The sequence below is a fragment of the Salvelinus sp. IW2-2015 genome, linkage group LG1 (assembly GCF_002910315.2).
Source record: "Salvelinus sp. IW2-2015 linkage group LG1, ASM291031v2, whole genome shotgun sequence".
Taxonomy (NCBI): Eukaryota; Metazoa; Chordata; class Actinopteri; order Salmoniformes; family Salmonidae; genus Salvelinus; species Salvelinus sp. IW2-2015.
Genome location: NC_036838.1, coordinates 27,738,724 through 27,757,354, shown reverse-complemented (window position 1 = coordinate 27,757,354; position 18,631 = coordinate 27,738,724). Strand labels below are relative to the sequence as shown.

The window sequence follows — 18,631 nt, the reverse complement described above, 5'->3', positions numbered from 1 at the left end:
TATGGGCCCTGGTCAAAAGAAGGGCACTACACAGGGAATATGGTTCCATTTGGCATGTGACCAGAGAAACACTGCCTCACTCTCTCCACACTGTATTTAATGGCTGCGCACACACAGAAGAGTCCATGCAACCCACAGAAACTTAATTACAACCCTCGTGCCACGTTATTAAACAGGCTTACCATTGGGTAATGTCTGTACATCCGCTCTCTCCTATTCTGTTCTCTTCTGTTCTGTTCGGCTCTTTTCTTATCTCATCTCTTCTCATGTATTTTACATCCCAGCTGTCATCCTGAGATGTTAGGCCCATTTCAGTGTTTGGCATTTCGTCATGGTATTTGTCTTAGTTGGATTCCTCATTCCATTAGCTTGCTCCTTGGGAGCCTGTAAATTCAATTATGCTGAGAAAAAAAAAATATATATATTGTTTCCCACTTGGTCTCAATTATAGGGACTGAAATGATGGAACACTGTTGCAGAAGGTGTTAGATTTCACCATTAGGACTTTATCTGGATTAAAATGTGTTTTTATTATGTCAACATCTTTAGGGCTCTTCAAAGAACATTTGATTTCTGATATTGCAGAGATCTGATTATGCAGCACTGGCTGCAATGCAGCACTGGCTGCAATGCAGCACTGGCTGCAATGCATTAGCTGCTGTATATGAAAGGCATGTATTTAGAATGCTCATCCAAGATACAGTACTATAACCCTCAGTAAGAGACAGAATTGAAGAAAGAGAAAGAGAATCCATGTTTTGTGATGTGAGCAGGCTTGGATCTCATTAAAATCCTTGCGTTCAAAGGAATAAAATAGAGTCCCTGAGCCAGAGAGAGGGGCCCCATGGGCCCTTGTGTCTGTGCCTGTATGAGCCTTTAATCTGACAGCCTTTCTCCACACTTGTCTAGTCTAGCCACAGAGCTAAACAAGGTACTGTAAGCATGACAATATCTAGGGGACCTGGCAGGTGCAGTTAGCACTCCCCTCAACACAAACTAGACATTCACACCTACTCACACACTTTATTTTTCTCTCTTATCAATGTGCTTTCTGATCTTTTCTCCTTCACCTTCTTCAGTTACTTCTGTATTTAATATCCTCCTTTTCTCTTTCCGTTCCCTGTTCTGTATCAAGTAGCCCACATTGCCATGGAAACGAGGCAGTGCTGAATCTTATTTGTCTTGTTACAGACTCCCTCTGAAGCAGAAAAGGATGACAGCTCTCACCTATTGTACCATACCTGCATTGCCATGGTAACAGCTCTCAGGTAGATCTGATCTGATCACTGTGATAGGACAGCAGAATATCAGAGCACCTTTCACCTGTGTGATAGACCGTGTATTCAGAGCACAGAGTTACAGTCGAGCAGTAAGTGTTCATATATTTGGAAAGTCAGGGCTCAGAGCAGTGGAGGCTGGTCGGAGGAGCTATAGGAGGACGGGATCATTGTAATGGCTGTAATGGAATAAATGGAATGGTATCAAACATGTGGAAACCACATGTTTGTCAGGGCTCAGAGTTCAGCAGTAAGAGTCCATATCTTTAGAATGTCAGACCTTAAATAGGATATTCTGCATAGGTGTGTTCCTAAACTGCCCTTGTAGTTGGTTGTTGTCTAGAGACAGACAGACTGGTTTGACTTTAGTTTCATAAGGCTTAGTACAGTATTCACACAGAGGCAAACCATTTGGAAAATGTCATTTTTTATTTGTGCATCTTCAATGTCAGTATTATTAAGATCCCTGTGAAACATCAACATCACTTGAAAACCATTGGGAAATGACAACAACTATACAAAATGTGTGGAACGACTGTGGAGCATCACTGCATAACACTATCAACACACTGCACAGCCACCCACCACCAATCAAGCACACTGCATCAATTGAAGAATCAGATTGTATAATTAGAGTATATATAATATACAGTTCACAAACGAATGTACCCAACGCAATTTTTAATTCAATAGCACAAACCTACTGAAGCATAAAACAATTTGTAAATAAAAACATGAATCATTGAACCTCTAGTGAAACACAGGTAACCCCTGTGCACCGATGCACCAAGTTCTAAAACAAAACACACCAAGTTCTAGACTAAACACACCAAGAAAACCACTTCCGTAAGACAGCCACCACATATAATGCAAAGTCACTATTCACACAGACAATCTTCTCTCACTCCATTTTGATTTCTGATACATTCTCCAATTCACTCCGATCTCCTCTCAAATAACTCACTTGCTAAATATCCCTTACTTCCCTTTTACTATACCATCTTATTCCCTCTTATATTCCACCCCGTTAGATAATTACAACCTCCTGGCCCTTGCAAATTTCACATCGGAAAATCTACATGACTTATACCTACCTATACCTTATGGTCAGGTATCAATACACAATAGTATTTTCTGATCTAGTCAAGTTTGTGAGGGTAAGTAGATGAGGGCAAAATGTATGCAAAATGTGATCTAAATATCATTAACAAATATGATAGGATTAGGCCCTTTAGGGGTGACATCTCCCTGACTGATGATGACTGGCTGTCCTAGACTAGTCTGCGGCAAGCGTAAGCTGCCCATTGATTGGTTGAAGCTGCCTTGGCTGTAGTGCTGTTGGCCAAAGCTCTCCCGTGATAGGTCAAAACTAGCCTGCCTGTATGGATGTTGATAGAAGCTGTCCCCTGATTGGTCGACACTGTTCTGGCTGCAGAGTCGTTGGCTCATCCCATTGGCCCGTCTCTCAGAGGCACTTCTCATCGGGTACCTCTGGCCAGTCTTGTACCAGCCAGTCTCTTTGAATACAAACCAGATGTTGCCGGCCCAGAGGATAAAGTTTACAAAACCAAAAGCCTGCATAGAGGTATAGAAAGAGGGTATTTAGTTAGGGTCTAAACATAAAAATGACAGATTTAGAATCAGAAAATTTAACAAATGGTTGCTAAGAATTTTCGTTGGTGTGCACACATGATGTAAAACGTCATCAACAACCGTTAAACACCACCTGTCGGAACTGAAGACCTGAAGTCCTGAAAGGGCTGCAGAATCTGGATCCCTACAAATCTGCTGGGCTAGACAACCCTCTCTTCCTAAAATTATCTGCCTCTTTCATATCGTCTGAGATTCCTAAAGATTGGAAAGCTCTTCAAAGGGGGAGACAATCTAGACCCAAACTGTTACAGACCTATATCCATCCTGCCCTGCCTTTCTAAAGTCTTCGAAAGCCAAGTGAACACACAGATCATCGACCATCTCGAATCCCACCGTACCTTCTCCGCTATGGAATCCAGTTTCCGAGCTGGTCACGGGTGCACCTCAGCCACGCTCAAGGTCCTAAACGATATCATAACTACCATCAATAAAAAACAGTACTGTGCAGCCGTCTTCATCGACCTGGCCAAGGCTTTCGACTGTCAATCACCACATTCTTATCGGAAGACTCAACAGCCTTCTCTAATGACTGCCTCACCTGGTTCACTAACTACTTCTCAGATAGAGTTCAGTGTGTCAAATCGGAGTGCCTGTTGTCCGGACCTCTGGCAGTCTCTATGGGGTGCCACAGGGTTCAATTCTCAGTCCGACTCTTTTCTCTGTATATATCAATGATGTCGCTCCTGCTGCGTTGATTCTTTGATCCACCTCTACTCAGACGTCACCATTCTGTATACATCTGGCCCTTCTTTGGAGACTGTGTTAACACATCTCCAAACGAGCTTCAATGCCCTACAACTCTCCTTCCGTGGCCTCCAACTGCTCTTAAATGGTAGTAAAACTAAATGCATGCTCTTCAACCGATCGCTGCCCGCACCCGCCCGCCCGCCTAGCATCACTACTCTGGACGGTTCTGACTTAGAATATGTGGGCAACTATAAATACCTAGGTGTCTGGCTAGACTGTAAACTCTCCTTCCAGACTCACATTAAGCATCTCCAATCCAAAGTTAAATCTAGAATCGGCTTCCTATTTCGCAACAACGCCTCCGTCACTCATGCTGCCAAACATACCCTCGCAAAACTGACTATCCTGCCAATCCTTGACTTCGGCAATGTCATTTACAAAATAGCCTCCAACACTCTACTCAGCAAATTGGATGAAGTCTATCACAGTGCCATCTGTTTTGTCACCAAAGCCCCATATACTACCCACCATTGCGATCTGTATGCTCTTGTTGGCTGGTCCTCGCTACGTATTTGTTGCCAAACCCAATAGCTCCAGGTCATCTATAAGTCTTTGCTAGGTAAAGCTCCGCCTTATCTCAGCTCACTGGTCACTATAGCAACACCCACCCTTAGCACGCGCTGCAACAGGTATATTTCACTGGTCATCCCCAAAGCCAACACCTACTTCGACCGCCTTTCCTTCCAGTTTTTTGCTGCCAATGAGTGTAACGAATTGCAAAAATCACTGAAGACTTATATCTCTGAAGACTTATATCTCCCTCACTAACTTCAAGCATCGGCTGTCAGAGGAGTTTACCGATCGCTGCAGCTGTACACAGCCCATCTGTAAATAGCCCATCCAACCAACTACCTACCTCAACCCCATATTCGTTTTTTGTTATTTTCTGCTCTTTTGCACACCCATATTTATATCAGTATTTATACACATCCTCATCTGCACATCTATCACTCCAGTGTTAATTGCTAAATTGTAATTACTTCGCCACTATGGCCAATTTATTGCCTTACCTCCTTACTTAATTTGCACACACTGTATACAGATTTTCTATTGTGTTATTGACTGTGCGTTTGTTAATCCAATGTGTAACTCTGTGTTGTTGTTTTTGTCGCACTGCTTTGCTTTATCTTGGCCAGGTCGCAGTTGTAAATGAGAACTTGTTCTCAACTGGCCTACCTGGTTAAAAAAAGGCAATGGAGCTAACATTGATCAGCATTCATGTTTCACATAGAGTATAAGGGCTGTGTACCAAATGGACCCTACTCCATATATCCCTCAAAATCAACTCTAGACCTCGAAGCCAGTTCCAGTGCATTGTATCATAGTTCCCCTCTAATCAGGGACTCATTTAGACCTGGGACACCAGGTGGGTGCAATTAATTAACAGGTAGAACAGTTAAACCAGGAGGCTCTGGACCTCATAGGGTAAGAGTTGAATACCCCTACCATATATAGTGCACTAATTTTGACTAGGGCCCATGGTCTAAAGTAGGGCACTATATAGAGAATAGGGTGCCATTATGGACGCATCCAATGACTCACCACAGACGTGTTGAGCTCAGACCAGACTGGGTGGTGGGAAGCTGAACACCGGTTGGCTGGGCGTCTGCAGGCGGAGATGAGCAGGAGGACCTGGGTGGGATCTGTGGCTGACTTCACATCAGACAGAGCTTTGGCCCAGGCACAGGAGCTCACCAACCACATGAAGGCGAAGAGCACAGTCACTACAAAGTCCTGTTTAGGAGGGAGAGATGGAGGAGGTTATTATCAGATGTAATGAGATTGTGAGAGTTGAGGAAGAGGATAGGGTGAAGTTATAAATGAGATTTAAAGGGATATGGGATAAAAAAAAGCAGGAGTAACATGTGGAGTAACATGAGGAGCAACGTCTCCCTGCTTTCTCAAGTTCTGTTTCCTAGTTTCTCCGGTTCTGACCATTCTGCCTGCCCTGACACCGAGCTTGCCTGCTGTTCTGTACCTGCCTGACTCTGAACCGTTTATGAACCTCTGCCTGTCCTGACCCTGCCTGCTGGTCTGTACCTTATTGACTTTGCCCTGGATTACGGTCCTCTGCCTGCCTTTGACATGTCTTTTGCCAGCCCCCTGTTTGGGTCTATAAACATCTGTGACTCTAGCTGCAGGAGTAACAGCAGGAGTAACATCAGGACTAACAGAAAATTACAGCTAACTGCTATTTAAATAATGCAATAATGTACCACACCTTTTATAGGTAATAATCTTTAATCAGATTTCTTTATATGCTAAGCTACAGTCCTGTAAATTATGAAATTTATTGTATCTCAATTAATACACATGCAAATTATACAAATCCCATGGCATGAATGAATCAAAGGCAGCTCTTGGTAAGTAAATCAACTCACCACCAGTGGTCCTCTGTTACCCTCGCGGTACTTGTTCTGGTAGTAGATGTACACCACGGTGGCCAGCAGGGAGTAGAGGAAGGCAACAACTGCCACAGTCACAAAGAACTGAGCTGAGGAGGAGTAGTCTCCTACCATGAAGATGGTCTCCTGTCTGTTCCCATCACACAGTGTGGGCTTGAAATGGACCTGCTGTAACCTATCAGATGACAGGAACAAGGACATGGTCACAGAGACCTTTATTGAGTAATGCAAGGCTCTGATCACAGTGTAGGCAATTTAAACCTTTCAATCATGAATCCATAGCAGTGAAACTGCCACATCCGTTTGTGATATTACAACAACAAAGATGTTACTACATTGGGGGGGGGAAATCCTTCCATTACCAATGGTATCTGACCTGATCTGACAGGCTTTGGGAGGAGGGGAGGGAGGGAGAAGAGAGAGGGGGAGAGAGAAGACTCATCTAAGGAGATTGGGGTATACAGTTGAAGTCGGAAGTTTACATACACTTAGGTTGGAGTCATTAAAACTCGTTTTTCAACCACTCCACAAATTTCTCGTTAACAAAGTCGGTTAGGACAAGTCGGTTAGGACATCTACTTTGTGCATGACACAAGTAATTTTTCCAACAATTGTTTAAAGACAGATGATTTCACTTATAATTCACTGTATCACAATTCCAGTGGGTCAGAAGTTTACATACACTAAGTTGACTGTGCTTTTAAACAGCTTGGAACATTCCAGAAAATGATATCATGGCTTTAGAAGCTTCTGATAGTCTAACTGACATCATTTGAGTCAATTGGAGGTATATCTGTGGATGTATTTCAAGACCTACCTTCAAACTCAGTGTCTCTTTGCTTGACATCATGGGAAAATCAAAAGAAATCAGCCAAGAACTCAGAATTTAAATTGTAGACCTCCACAAGTCTGGTTCATCCTTGGGAGCAAATTCCAAACGCCTGAAGGTACCACGTTCATCTGTACAAACAATAGTACGCAAGTATGAACACCATGGGACCACGCAGCCGTCATACCGCTCAGTAAGGAGACGCGTTCTGTCTCCTAGAGATGAACGTACTTTGGTGTGAAAAGTCAAATCAAAGAACAACAGCAAAGGACCTTGTGAAGATGCTGGAGGAAACAGGTACAAAAGTATCTATATTCACAGTAAAACGAGTCCTATAGCGACATAACCTGAAAGGCCGCTCAGCAAGGAAGAAGCCACTGCTCCAAAACCGCCATAAAAAAGCCAGACTACGGTTTGCAACTGCACATGGGGACAAAGATCGTACTTTTTGGAGAAATGTCCTCTGGTCTGATGAAACAAAAACAGAACTGTTCGGCCATAATGACCATCATTATGTTTGGAGGAAAAAGTGGGAGGCTTGCAAGCTGAAGAACACCCTCTCAACCGTGAAGCACGAGGGTGGCAGCATCATGTTGTGGGGGTGCTTTGCTGCAGGAGGGACTGGTGCACTTCAAAAAATAGATGGCATCTATCTATTATGTGGATATATTGATGCAACATCTCTAGACATCAGTCAGGAAGTTAAAGCTTGGTTGCAAATGAGTCTTTCAAATGAACAATGACCCCAATCATACTTCCAAAGTTGTGGCAAAATGGCTTAAGGACAACAAAGTCAAGGTATTGGAGTGGCCTTCACAAAGCCCTGACCTCAATCCTATAGAAAATCTGTGGGCAGAACTGAAAAAGTGTGTGCGAGCAAGGAGGCCTACACACCTGACTCAGTTACACCAGCTCTGTCAGGAGGAATGGGCCAAAATTCACCCAACTTATTTTGGGAAGCTTGTGGAAGGGTACCCAAAACATTTGACCCAAGTTAAACAATTTAAAGGCAATGCTACCAGATACTAATTAAGTGTATGTAAACTTCTGACCCACTGGGAATGTGATGAAAGAAATAAAAGCTGAAATAAATCATTCTCTCTACTATTATTCTGACATTTCACATTCTTCAAATGAAGTGGTGACCCTAATTGACCTAAGACAGGGCATTTTTACTAGGATTAAATGTCAGGAATTGTGAAAAACTGAGTTTAAATGTATTTGGCTAAGGTGTATGTAAACTTCCGACTTCAACTGTATGTACTCTTCAGAATCACTGCATGATGCTCAGGAGTCTCAATTATAAATCTCTCCACCGATCTCTAAGGGACTAATTTATCAAAGGTGCGTGCACACAAAAAAAGACTAAACCTTGCATTTGCCAGTTTTGACGGGGAAGTGTGCTTATCTCCATGTACTGTACCATGCGTACGCACAACTTCAAGTGGTTGAAGAATTGTATTACATGCTTATATTGCTATTTTGTGGAGAATGGAGGTGTTTGACACACGGGAATTATGATAATAGTTGGATAATATGAACATTAAAGAGTAAGCCTAATGATAAAATCGATGCATTTGCCGTTGGTAAGGAGGTTGCATAACAGAATGTATAGCCTTTGTACACTTTTATTATATAGGTCTAAATCTGACATGTCCCATTCCAACATTTCCCAAATCATACAGCAAATGAGGAAGTTTGTTACCATAAAAGGTGGAGTTTTAGCGCTTGTTCATGAGCACACAAATATACTATGGCTCTGATTTATCAATGAAAACATGCGTATAATGTTGCGAGCTACAGTTTGATAAATCCCAATAATTTGTTACAGAAATCCTAGAATCTCCACATATACCATCATATATTAAGAAATGTATGCACGGTTGATAAATGAGGCCCCAGGAGTTGAAAAGGTTTAGGGTTTTCAAGGGAGCAGGTACTGTAGATAGATACACATGAGATACTGAATGTGGAAACATGAATCATTTCTGGGGATCAGACAAAGACTCTGACACCACAGTCTGTCTGACAGCTCCATATTTCATCAACTCAATGCTGTTCTCTTTCTTCCATCTTTTATAGATGGAAAATAAAACTCAGCCACCACACTATTTTTCAAAACACATTCACAGGCAGACAACACTGTCATTGTCTCATCATAGCTATATTCCCATATGCACCGTAGATTCAATGATAGCTAGACCAGAAGCTCTTGCTTTGAAATATCAAAGCAAACTCTGAACCAACTATATTTGAGGACAGATCAAAACGCATTAAACATTAATGGCAATTTAGCTAGATATCTTGCTGTTTCTAGCTAATTTGCTTTGGGATATAAACATTGGGTCATTATTTTTCCTGAAATGCACAGTTTGTGTAGGCTACAGGTCGCCTACAGTATATCCCAGAACAATTAATCCACACATAAAAGGGTAAAAGTTTGCTTCTAGTAATCTCTCCTCCTTCATGCGTCTTCTTCTTCTTTGGACTTGACATGGTGGTTGGCAACCTATTTTAAGGGGGATTACCACTACCAACTGGACTGGTGTGTTGACCTCAGTTCATCTTTCAAACACCCACGTAGGTATATGCTCCTAAAAACCAATGAGGAGATGGGAGAGGCGGGACTTGCAGCGTGTCAAGCTGTCCCGGATCCCCCGGTACTGATGCTCATTCTGTTCACCAGTTTCGGGAACGGGATTCATTATCATCAACCCCGGACTGTCTTGTCTGATTACACACACCTGGTTCCCATTTCCCCTGATTAGTATGTTATATATGTGCCCTCTGTTCCCTCTGTCTTTGTTGGTTATTGTTCCCATGTTTGTTGGTGGTGTGAGTACCTATGCGTTGGTGGAGCTGTTATGCTGCGTGCTTTATATATTGTGTATTACGGGTATCATCCCGTGTCAGTCAGTGAGGTTTACCCTCGCTCTTTTGTTTGGGTACAGCCCAGTGTTTTTGTATACGTGTTTGTTTTGGGTGTATTAAAAACCCCTATTGTGTATTCCTGCGCCTGTCTCCAAAATCCTTTATACCAGCATGACACAATAGTCGCAAATAGAACCAAGTTCTGGATATGCAGATGCTCGTTGACGCGCTCGAACAGTGTGGGTGCAATGATTGAATAACATGTATGTTATTTTGCAACGCTTGCACACGTGACACGAGCAGTGTGGTCACCATGTTAATCTAGGTAAATATGACTTGTCCTCAACGTGACATACCCATGAGTGCGAAAGTACATGTGACAATGGCATGAGCCTTCTGCTCCAGTTTGCACATGACTGTAGTGTACTTCAATGTCAATTCTGCTGAATTCATGTTTTGGAGAATGTTGACCATGAACCACAATAAAATGGGTAAAAGTATAGTAGTCAGACTATGGAAAAATGTCAGCATGTATTACCTGAAGGGATAGGCAAAGTTTACGGTGATGCTGAGGTTGCTCTGGCTCTTGTCTAGACATTCCACTCTCACCCGCAGGTGACCAGAGTACCCTCCACATGTTGCAAATGCACAGACGGCAAAGATCTGGGAAAAGAAAATACCTCATTAGACTCCTACCCATTGAGCATTCTAGACATAGGCTGTGTCCCAAAATGGCACCCTATTCCCTACACGGTGAACAACGTTTGACCAGAGCTCTGGGCCTGGTAAAAAAGTTGTGCACTACATAGGGAATAGGGTACCAGTTGGAATGCACACATAGTTGCTACTTGTCACACCTCTCCTGTCTGGTCCTGTACAGAGCTGCTAGACTAGCAGCTGGAATTAATGGGCCACAGAGGACCATCAACATCCTGACAAAGGCTGACTCTGTGAAAGTAATTAGGGAACTTTTCATGTGTAACATGGTGTATGGTGTGGATACAGTATATGGTGGAAGGAGTTTTACAGTTGGTTGTCTTTAGCTTTTACCAACTTGGAGCTGTTGATCGATCCTTAAAGAAAAGAGAACCTGCTCTTTCCAGTATCACGTAGGTTTATTAAGCAACAGTCACTCTGCGTTTGTCAGAGCTTCAACTGCTGTTGATGAATGCAAACAGGTGAATGCATGTTGTATCTCCGTATACATCTATTGGGAGTCTATGAGGCATGCACATCTTTCAAAGGGATCATGTGTCTATAATTTCTGTCAGTGGCCCGGGAGACTGATGTCAGCATGTTATACATGTTATATATATTTAATCAGGAACCGTCCGTGGGCATGGCAGGCAGTCAGATACTGTAGGCTACTGGCACTAATCTCTTTCTGTTATCTACCTTTGATGCATGCGAAAGGACTGAAGCATTGGTCAATTCTAATCAAGACCTAGCACTCCCACGCACGCGCATGGACACACACACCAAGTAATTATCCATCATCTTTAGCCTTTACCATAATTTAGAAAGACGCACAACTCATCTCTCTGATGAAATGTTGTTTGTTTGTTGTGTTTCTTTGTGTGGGTTTGTTTATCTTTTTGAAAGAGAGAGATTGACGGTGGCAGAGACAGAGAGAGAGAGAGCAAGACAGAAACAGAGACAGAGAGAGAGAGCGGGACAGAGACATAGACAGAGAGAGTTGCTTAATAAAGGGATAACATACAGCCAGGAGACCCCATCTAATTAAGTATGTGTGGCTATAATTAAAAGTCAGTGATTGGATGGATTTATAGAAGGATTGATCTGTCTGTTGTCTGCAAACCCCTTGGTCATTCACTCATTAATATTCAAATGGATAAGGATGCTTTCTAAATTATTCCGATCATTAATGACACAGAGAGAGAGGTGATAGATGAAAGCTAGCGTCAATTTAATCCTTAGCACTGAAGATATGCGTTGTGGAGTGATTGACATTTAAAGGCAATGTTAGCGGAAACTGCATTTACGGTAAACACTAGATATGTTGGCTCAATCGAAAATTACCTTTTAATTTGAATTGCGCTATAGCGCTGAACTTCAGCGCTGCGTATTTAATCGAGCCCCTAATCTTGGCACCATATCTATCAAGCAGACTGATGATCAAGGTTTGGGATTGATTTCCTTGAAAACAGCATTATGAAAACAACTGAATAATTTAGAAATGGGCTGACTGCAAACAGAGGGTCGCCTACGGTGGGTTAGAGGGTGGGCAGAGCCCCATAGAGTGACTCAACCTGTTGGAATACTGTACATGCCACACACACACACACACACACACCAAAAGACTCCACTGGAAACAACGTTTGATAACATTCCACCCACTAAACATAAATTATATTCCTTACAAACTAAATTGAAAATGAAAAAAAAAAGATTTTAAAAACAGATCTATCACTAGCCTACCATAGAGCACATCCATACTTCATAACTGGATAATTGTAATGCTTTATTATAGTGTTTAGCCAGGAATGTACTTACTAATGAAAATCAATTAGCTACAGTCCAAATATGAAAGAAACAACAACTTACCGGAGCAAATATGACCATACACATTTAAAAAGCAAAGTGAACAAGTTCTACTCCGCAAGATGGTGTTAGCAGCTTTCTCCTCATACTGTTGTACTGTCACTGATGTAGATGGCACAAAGAGAGAAAGCAGAGAGAGAGAGAGAGAGCAGAGTGCAGAGGTTGCCCGGAGGGTGGGGAGACCAGAGACCAGACATCTGAAGTGAGGAGAGGAGAGAGCAAAGCAAGCTATCTGGGGTTGGGGTAGGTGTTGGGGGGGTAGGGGAAAGAAGAGGATGTAGTGTAGAGACTGTCTGTCGTGTAACTTGGTGTTTCTGCTCCTCTCTTAGAGGACAGATAGACAGAACTGTAAAAGTATGAGGATTCACCTAGGAGATTTCCACCCATAGATTCAGTAGAGACAGGGATACAGTGCCTTCAGAAAGTATTCACACCCCTTTACTTTTTCCAAATTTTGTTGTGTTACAGCCTGGATTTAAAATGGATTAGATTGAGATTTTGTGTCACACAATACCCCATAATGTCAAAGTGGAATTATCTTAAAAAAAATATACATTAATTTAAAATGAAAAACTGAAATATCTTGAGTCAATGAGTATTCAACCCCTTTGTTATGGCAAGCCTAAATCAGTTCAGGAGTAGAAATATGCTTAACAAATCACATAAGTTGCACGGACTCACTCTGCGTGCAATAATAGTGATTAACATGTTTCCTCTGCTTGGAGCAACAGCGAAGTGGGCAGGGCAGTACAGATTTCTTCTCTTACATCTGCAAGCAGAGTCTGAACATCAGACAGGATGGCATAGTTTCCCTCGATCCGTGGAATGGCTACTGCTATAGGTTTCAGGAATTTCAGGCTGCTTACCACTCTCTCCCAAAATACATCATCCAGAAGGATCCTCTTGATGGGGCTGTCCATAATGGCAGACTGTGATATGGCCATTTCTTGGAGAGACTCCTTCCCCTCCAGGAGACTGTCAAACATGACAACACCACCCCAACGGCTGTTGCTGGGCAGCTTCAGTGGTGCTCCTATTCTTCTCACTTTGCTTGGTGAGGTAGATTGCTGCTCTAACGTGATGACCCTTCACATACCTAACCATTTCCTTGGCTCTCTTGTAGAGTGTATCTATTGTTTTCAGTGACATGATGTCCTTGAGGAGCATATTCAATGCATGAACAGCACAGCCAATGGGTGTGATGTGAGGGTAGGACTCCTCCACTTTAGACCAAGCAGCCTTCATGTTCGCAGCATTGTCTGTCACCAGTGCAAATACCATCTGTGGTCCAAGGTCATTGATGACTGTCTTCAGATCATCTGCAATGTAGAGACTGCTGTGTCTGTTGTCCCTTGTGTCTGTGCTCTTGTAGAATAATGGTTGAGGGGTGGAAATGATGTAGTGAATTATTTATTGCCCACGAAAATTCCCACGAACAGTGCCTTCTCAATGATTTGCTTGACCTTCACTTGAACTCTGTTGAACTCTGCATCCAGCAAATTAGTAGGTAAAGCATGTCTGGTTGGAGGGGTGTATGCTGGGCGAAGAACATTCAGAAATCTCTTCCAATACACATTGTCTGTGAGCATCAGTGGTGAACCAGTTGCGTACACAGCTCGAGCAAGACATTCATCAGCATTTCTCTGACTACGTTCCTCCATTGAGTCAAAAAAACGTCTGATTCCAGTAGGATCATGAGCAGTTGCTATCGATAAGGTGTCTGATTCATAATTTTCACCTCGAATAGAAGTAGAGGGACTTTTGTAAGGTTGATTGATGTGAGTGCTGAGGGAACTTAATAACTTCTTATGGATAGGGGGCAGCATTTTCACGTTTGGATGAAAAGAATGCCCAGAGTAAACTGCTTCCTACTCAGTCCCAGATGCTAATATATGCATAGTATTAGTAGTATTGGATAGAAAACACTCTGAAGTTTCTAAGACTGTTTGAATGATGTCTGTGAGTATAACAGAACTCATATGGCAGGCAAAAACCTGAGAAAAAATCCAACCAGGAAGTGGGAAATCTGAGGTTTGTAGTTTTTCAACTCAGCCCCTATTGAATATACAGTGGGATATGGGTCATCTTGCACTTCCTAAGGCTTCCACTAGATGTCAACAGTCTTTAGAACCTTGTCTGATGCTTCTACTGTGAAGTGGGGCTTTGTTGAAAATCGACCAACCTCAGAATTCCCACTTCCTGTTTGGATTTTTTCTCAGGTTTTTGACTGCCATATGAGTTCTGTTATACTCACAGACATCATTCAAACATAATTTTGACCCATCAAACAGGCAAAGCATCAATACAGGGCTAAGATTGAATCATATTACATCGTCTCCGACGCTCGGCTTGCAAACTATTACAGACTACAAAGGGAAGCACAGCCGCAAGCTGCCCAGTGACACGAGCCTACCAGACGAGCTAAATCACTTCTATGCTCACTTCGAGGCAAGCAACACTGAGGCATGCATGAGAGCATCAGCTGTTTCGGACGACTGTGTGATCACGCTCTCCATAGCCGATGTGAGTAAGACCTTTAAACAGGTCAACATACACAAGGCTGCGGGGCCAGATGGATTACCAGTACGTGTGCTCCGGGCATGTGCTGACCAGCTGGCAGGTTTCTTCACTGACATTTTCAACATGTCCCAGATTGAATCTGTAATACCAACATGTTTCAAGAAGACCACCATAGTCCCTGTGCCCAAGAACACAAAGGCAACCTGCCTAAATGACTACAGACCCGTAGTATTCACATCCGTAGCCATGAAGTGCTTTGAACGGTTGGTAATGGCTCACATCAACACCATTATCCCAGAAACCCTAGACCCACTCCAATTTGCAAACCACCCAAACAGATCCACAGATGATGCAATCTCTATCACACTCCACACTGCCCTTTCCCACCTGGAAAAAAGGAACACTATGTGAGAATGCTATTCATTGACTACAGCTCAGCCTTCAACACCATAGTACCCTCAAAGCTCATCACTAAGCTAAGGGTCCTGGGACTAAACACCTCCCTCTGCAACTGGATCCTGGACTTCCTGACGGGCCGCCCCCAGGTGGTGAGGGTAGGTAGCAACACATCTGCCACTCTGATCCTCAACACTGCAGCTCCATAGGGGTGCGTGCTCAGTCCCCTCCTGTAATCCCTGTTCACCCACGACTGCATTTCCAGGCACGACTCCAACACCATCATTAAGTTTTCTGACGACACAACAGTGGTAGGCCTGATCACCGACAATGACGAGACAGCCTGTAGGGAGGAGGTCAGAGACCTGGCAGTGTGGTGCCAGAATAACCACCTATCCCTCAACGTAACCAAGACTAAGGAGATGATTGTGGACTATAGGAAAAGGAGGACCGAGCACACCCCCATTCTCATTGACGGGGCTGTAGTGGAGCAGGTTGAGAGCTTCAAGTTCCTTGGTGTCCACATCAACAACAAACTAGAATGGTCCAAACACACCAAGACAGTCGTGAAGAGGGCACGACAAAGCCTATTCTCCCTCAGGAAACTAAAAAGATTTGGCATGGGTCCTGAGATCCTCAAAAGGTTTTACAGCTGCACTATCGAGAGCATCCTGACTGGTTGCATCACTGCCTGGTACGGCAATTGCTCAGCCTCTGACCGCAAGGCACTACAGAAGGTAGTGCGTATGGCCCAGTACATCACTGGGGCTAAGCTGCCTGCCATCCAGGACCTCCACACCAGGCGGTGTAAGAGGAAGGCCCTAAAAATTGTCAAAGACCCCAGCCACCCCAGTCATAGACTGTTCTCTCTACTACCGCATTGCAAGCGATACCGGAGTGCCAAGTCTAGGACAAAAAGGCTTCTCAACAGTTTTTACCCCCAAGCCATAAGACTCCTGAACAGGTAATCAAATGGCTACCCGGACTATTTGCATTGTGTGCCCCCCCCAACCCCTCTTTTTACGCTGCTGCTACTCTCTGTTTATCAAATATGCATAGTCACTTTAACTATACATTCATGTACATACTACCTCAATTGGGCCGACCAACCAGTGCTCCCGCACATTGGCTAACCGGGCTATCTGCATTGTGTCCCACCACCCACCACCCGCCAACCCCTCTTTTATGCTACTGCTACTCTCTGTTCATCATATATGCATAGTCACTTTAACCATATCTATGTGTACATACTACCTCAATCAGCCTGACTAACCGGTGTCTGTATGTAGCCTCGCTACTTTTATAGCCTGTCTTTTTACTGTTGTTTTATTTCTTTACTTACCTATTGTTCACCTAANTATGTAGCCTCGCTACTTTTATAGCCTGTCTTTTTACTGTTGTTTTATTTCTTTACTTACCTATTGTTCACCTAAAACCTTTTTTTGCACTATTGGTTAGAGCCTGTAAGTAAGCATTTCACTYTAAGGTCTACACCTGTTGTATTCGGTGGGATTTGATTTGATTTGCCATCTAGTGGACAAAATCGAATTTGCACCTGTGCTGGAATAATACATTTTGGCCTTTCTCTTTCATTTCAAAGATGATGGTACATAAAAAATACAAAAAAATGGTTGGTTTTTTCTTTGTATTTCCTTTAAGCAGATCTAATGTGTTATATTATCCTACATTCATTTCACATTTCCACAAAGTTCAAAGTGTTTCCTTTCAAATGGTATCAAGAATATGCAATTCCTTGCTTCAATGGCTGAGCTGCAGACAGTTAGATTTGGGTATGTTTAGGCAATTTTTTTTTAAAGGGTCAGATAACATTCATATAGTACCAATTTCTGAGAATCACTTAGATAATTAATTTGATGATACAGCAGTAACAATACAAGGATATAACATCTATAGAAGAGACAGGAATGCTTATGGGGGAGGTGTTGCTGTACTGTATATATTCAGAGCCATATCCCTGACACTTAGAGAAGATCTTATGTCAAGTGTTATTGAAGTGTTGTGGTTGCAGGTTTACCTGGCACACCGAAGCCTTTTCTATTGGGTTGGTGCTATAGGCCACCAAGTGCTAACAGTCAGTACTAAATAATATGTGTGAAAAGCTTGATAATGTATGTGATGTAAACAGAGAGGTCTACTTTCTTGGGGACCAGTGTCTGTAATGACATACCCAACTCTAACTGCCTGTAGCTCAGGACCTGAAGCAAGGATATGCATATGCTTGATACCATTTGAAAAGTTTGTGGAATGTGAAATGAATGTAGGAGAATATAACATATTAGATATGGTAAAAGATAATAACATGTTTTACATTTTTTTGTTCTATCATCTTTGCAACGCAAGAGAAAGGCCATAATATAATGTTGCAGTTTAGGCGCAATTTAAATTTTGGCCACAGATGGCAGCAGTCTGTGTGCAAAGCTTCAGATTGATCCAGTGAAGTATGCAAAAATGTGCCGAATTGGTCAATTGATACATTTTCCATTACATAACTATAGAGAACATACAAAAATGATATGGTAATACACAATTTAAGTTTATACACTTCCAGGAATGTCATACATGATGGATCGTTGGCTTATACACTAACTTTCACACATCTAGATGGCTGGGTGGGGTGGGTGTGGAGCCAGAGACATCAGGGGTTCAAACTGTAGAACCCAGTTCCTACATTTGAATATAAAAATAGATTGTATCAAACAAAACTATGCTACATCTTATCTCTGGGACCCTCAGGATGACAAATCAGAGCAAGATTACTGAATACAAGTACATTATTTACCTTCAGAGGTGAATGTATCAAACCAGTTGCTGTGATAAAAGTTGTTTGTTGTTGTTGTGCACTATCCTCAACAATAGCATGGTAATAGTTACTGAAAATTGGACAGTGCAGTTAGATTAATTATGGGCAACTTCTCGACAACATCCGCTGAAATGGCAGAGCGCGAATTTCAAAAATACAAAATTCGGAATATTAAACATTCATGAAAATACAAGTGTTATACATCAGTAAAAATCTTAAATTCTTGTTAATCCAGCCCCTTTGTCAGATTTCAAAAAGGCTTTACAGTGAAAGCACACCATACGATTATGTTAGGTCAGCGCCTAGTCACAAAAAAACATACAGACATTTTCCAGCCAAAGAGAGGAGTCACAAAAAGCAGAAATAGAGATAAAATTAATCACTAACCTTTGATGATCTTCATCAGATAGCACTCATAGGACTTCATGTTACACAATACATGTATGTTTTGTTCGATAAAGTTCATATTTATATCCCAAAATCTCAGTTTACATTGGCGCGTCATGTTCAGTAATGTTTTGCCTCGAAAACATCCGGCGAATTTGAAGAG

At 42.4% G+C, this 18,631-nt stretch overlaps 1 protein-coding gene across 1 annotated transcript; it reads right to left on the bottom strand.

The window, feature by feature from the left end:
• Positions 1 to 1,708: 1,708 nt before the first annotated feature.
• Positions 1,709 to 12,524, bottom strand: LOC111967578 (synaptoporin). The gene is made up of 5 exons (XM_023992744.1): positions 12,348 to 12,524; positions 10,321 to 10,445; positions 6,059 to 6,257; positions 5,220 to 5,411; positions 1,709 to 2,852 (listed from the first exon to the last, which is right to left on the bottom strand). The coding sequence occupies exons 1-5, from the start codon at positions 12,369 to 12,371 to the stop codon at positions 2,472 to 2,474; spliced, it is 921 nt and encodes a 306-aa protein (XP_023848512.1). The 5' UTR covers positions 12,372 to 12,524; the 3' UTR covers positions 1,709 to 2,471.
• Between the last annotated feature and the right edge of the window lie 6,107 nt (positions 12,525 to 18,631).